The sequence below is a fragment of the Mesocricetus auratus genome, unplaced genomic scaffold (genome assembly GCF_017639785.1).
Source record: "Mesocricetus auratus isolate SY011 unplaced genomic scaffold, BCM_Maur_2.0 Super-Scaffold_100031, whole genome shotgun sequence".
NCBI lineage: Eukaryota > Metazoa > Chordata > Mammalia > Rodentia > Cricetidae > Mesocricetus > Mesocricetus auratus.
Window position 1 is genome coordinate 544,681 of NW_024429212.1, and position 4,140 is coordinate 548,820.

The following is a 4,140-nucleotide window of genomic DNA, read 5'->3' on the forward strand; positions in this document are numbered from 1 at the left end:
CCATTGCTGGGTGGGAAATGACTAATTGTTTCATTATGCTGTCATCTGCTGCTTGAATTTTGTCTCCAGGTTGTGATGAGTCACACTACACTGACTGTTCTTCTACACCCTCTTGGGTGTACATGGGGCCTTGTTTCTGTTGAGTAGATGCCTCGGAGTGGTTTCTGGCCAGACCCTTTGTGATGTTCTCAAGTGAGGTACATCCTGCCCCCAGCTGAATACTCTGAAGGCCCAGGACACATCTTTACACAATTAAGTCTCTATCACCTACCATCCTACCGTAGAGCTTGGTGCGACATAGCCAGTCCTCAGTGTTGGTTATCTTTCTTCAAGTTTCCCATGCTAAGCTGGCCAAATCTCTGCCTCTAGGGAATGTCACAATGCCTGTCTATTTTTAGGCAAATAAGGGAAAGATTACCTGGTACATTCTGCCCACAGTCAACTCAGTAGAGCAGATAAATACACTCATTCCCAAGAAGAATTCTCCAAAACTATAAAGGTCCCTTTTTCCTCCTTCACCACCTGACTTCACTCAGTCATTAGAGCAGAGTGGACCGAGGGAGCCATAAAACATGAAGGTCGTGTTACTCTCTGCTGTTTTCTTCTGCTTGGTACAAGGAAACTCAGGTAAATGTCTCCTGGGTAGCCCTGGAGAAGGCAGGACTTCCATTTCTGCTGAGGACAGCGTTGAGGTACAGACAGAAGTCACAGATGGTCGACCACTCTGGGGCCCAGGGCTGGGCTATTTTCATAATGAAGAGATTTGGGAGTTTTAATTTTTGTTTTTTGTTTGTTTTGAGAATTGTAAGGGTTATGGCACAAGACACAGAAAGATCTAGTTGTGATCTGAGATAGTTTGTTAAGGACAGAAGGGCAAATCATACATGTGTCAGAGATGGAATGGAACGGGAGATCTTCTTAGGCAGCCCAGAGTCTGTGGAAAGGGAACCAGGCTGCAGGGAAAGTGTTAGATTGCCGCCCTACAGTGAACAGAGAAGTTACCCTCGTGTACAGCATTCCCCTAGCTTTTGCATATAACCTACTATATCCATGAGAAAACAGATGTATCCATTCAAATAAGTTTTCAAATGAGAGAAAATGTGCTACTTGAGTGAACTAGAGTACGGATCCCTTTGATTAGGGGCTCTTCCGTTGCTCAAGTGGACTACACACATCTCCGTGTCCCCTCCAAACTGGGGTAGACTTGATGGACACAGTATCATAGATCAGTCCCCATTTGAAGTTTGGCTACTGCAGGGGACTATTTTTCTAAACATGGAAGACCTATGTTGTGTTACTGTTGCTTCTAAACTCATGATGTATATAGCATTGTTGGAAAGGTCTCATTTTTAATCATCTCTTTCCCACAGTGCTTTCTATATGGGGACTCTAGACTTATTTTTTTTACTTAGAAGGCCACACACAGGTCATACTGTTATTTTTGCTTCTTTATAATGTAGTAATATGAGTGTGAGTCCAGCCACAAGCTGAAAGGCAGAGCCATTTCCAATTTTCCTGCAGCCTGAGGCCTACCTCCTGTTACTCTGTCAAATGCCACCCCTGTCTCCAGGCTGCTGAGGAACCCCGCTGTGACAGAAGTTTCTCAGGGCCTACAAAGGGCCAAATGATTTCACACACAGCCTGTCATAACATCCTCGGAACACCATGAGATAGAAGCTATTGCTCTTCCAAGCTAGGAGTCAGAACTCACTGAAGTTGGGACTTAGCCTTGTAAGAGCATAGTGAACGCTCAGCACTCGGCTGTACTGGACTGTGGACTGGAGTTGCTATCTAACGCTCTGTCTATTGGGCCTACAGGGGACATACCACCCGGGATCAGAAACACAGTCTGCCTTATGCAGTATGGCCGCTGCAGACTTTTTATGTGCCGCTCTGGTGAGAGAAAGGGGGACATCTGCTCCGACCCCTGGAACAGATGCTGCATACCCAGTTCCCTTGAAAATGGAAAACCCACGACTTAAGGTGGCAGGGTTAGGTGCAAGCTTCTGGAAGGTGGAGACCCGGGAACACCACAGCCTTTGAAGAGGGGCGTCTGATGGTTGGTGCTCAATAAACACTTGCTGAATGAATCAAGCCCCAAGGCGAAGGTTTAAGGAAAGGATTTTATTGAAAACGTGTTAATTCAAAGGGACAGGAATGGCTGATTCTACAGGCCTTATGTCCTCTGTGGCACCCCTAATATCAAGCCCAGCGCTAGCTTCCCGCTCAAGCCACTCATGTTCCTGCTGCTGTTCTAGAACCTCCTCACGTGATAATTTTGTTGCCTATCAACATCTACTCTTTGCTTGTCTCAACCGAATAACAAGGTGACCTTGCCATGTTTACAGAGAATGAAGTAAGGTTTAAGCATGGCTGTTCCTGAGATTTAAGAAAAAAAATCAAAACAAAACAAAACAAAAAAAAACCCAAAACCTTAAGGCCAAACAAATTTCTCCAAATCAGAATTTCATAAACAGAATTCTTGATGTGCCTGTAAGAGTGTTCATTCAGTTACTTTTATCTTTAAATGTTTGCATCATTGTGTGTAGGGTGTATGTGTGTTTGTGTGTGTTGGTATGTGTGTGTATTACAGCGTGTTTGTGTATGTGTACAGTATGCTTGTTTGTGTGTATGATGTGTATGGTATGTTTGCGTGTGTACAGCGTGTTTCTGTATGGTATGAGTGTATGTATAGTGTGTGTGGGAGGCTTGTGTATGAGTGTGTGCATATGCATGTATGCTATTTTTATGTGTGTGTACAGTGTATTTGTGTGTGTGTGTGTGTGTGTCCAACTTCTCATGCCGTGTGTTCCACATGTAGCAGTAAGAGGATAGCTTTTGGGAATGAGTTCTCTTCTTCCTCCATGGGTTCTGGGGGTGGAACTTCGGCAGACAGACATTCTTTATGCTTCTTTACTGAATCTTTGTGGGTTTCACCTCATGCACCCCAATTCTTTTCACCTCTCAGTCTCCCCATATCCCCCCTCATCCCTGCTGTGCCTCCCCATGAAAGAAAACAAAACATGATAAGCAAACAAGCAAGCAAACAAAAGCAAACAAAACCTCCCAATAAACCAAACCAGAACAAAAACCACACCAGGAACAGAAAAATCTCTGCGTTCTGCCATTTTGAAGACCATATTTCTGAACACCTGAAGCTTTGCAGGGTCCAGTGCATGAAGTTCCCTAACACTGAGCTGTTTGCTGTTCTCTGCATGCCGTTCAGCTATGGGGCAGCAGCTGCCTAAGAGTAGTGGATTAATTACCCGTGAGCAATGTAGAGGCTCTTTAAGGGAAATGACATCTGTATTAGAGACCACTCATCAAGCTGTCTTCAGATTAACAGACAAAATCCCTTGTCTCCATGTTTCTGTTTACTGCTTGACTCTGGTTTGCTTATATGAACCAGCTGGACCTACTTCAGGGTTCCTAGCTCCATTACCATCCCAAGTTACAACCAACATTGGGTATCCTGGCTTTGGCCTTTCTCCAGCCTTTTCCCGATCTACACATTCATTTTTTTCTAAATATAATCCCGGGACTGCATGCTTGCCTGTGTGAATGTCTGTCTGGGAAGGTGCTGGCCCCAGGTTCAGCCTCTGTCTGAGGTAGTGAAACTCCAGCCCACAAGCTGGAGAGTCACCTCTCCAAGAGCAACAGATGTGTCTCAACAGTAAATGGCCCGAGTGGCAACCAGTGCTGAGACTAGAGCCTGGTTCCACCTTCCCCCAGGCATGACTCAGCAGGCTGGTAGCACATGCTCCTGGCCTTAGCTTCTCACCCTCAGATGACTAACCTGACTAGTCAGGCCAGTGCATGACACCACCAGCTTCTCAGGGCAGAGCCACAGACTCTACACAAGCAAAGTGACGTGACGAGAGAACACAGCCCTTCCCCTTTCCTCCTCACTGTCAGATGACAAGCAAGAAAAGTTGAGGACCAGCCGGGACAGGTCTCGTGAATCCCTAGTATGTACTCACAATGTAGGACATATTGCCCACTGGATGCTTTTAAGTGAGCTTGGTTGTTGTTTGCTTTTCTTTGGAGAACACCTTCCATGTAGTTTAGGCTGGCCTTGAACTGCTGCTCCTCCTGTGTCCACCGATGGAGTTCTGGAGTTCCAAGTGTGCACCATCACAT

At 45.7% G+C, this 4,140-nt stretch overlaps 1 protein-coding gene across 1 annotated transcript; it reads left to right on the forward strand.

The window, feature by feature from the left end:
- The first annotated feature begins 572 nt into the window (after window positions 1-572).
- LOC101841054 (sperm-associated antigen 11) lies at window positions 573-2,108 on the forward strand. Its single transcript, XM_005087648.3, has 2 exons — window positions 573-627; window positions 1,819-2,108. The coding sequence occupies exons 1-2, from the start codon at window positions 573-575 to the stop codon at window positions 1,980-1,982; spliced, it is 219 nt and encodes a 72-aa protein (XP_005087705.1). The 3' UTR covers window positions 1,983-2,108.
- Window positions 2,109-4,140: the final 2,032 nt, after the last annotated feature.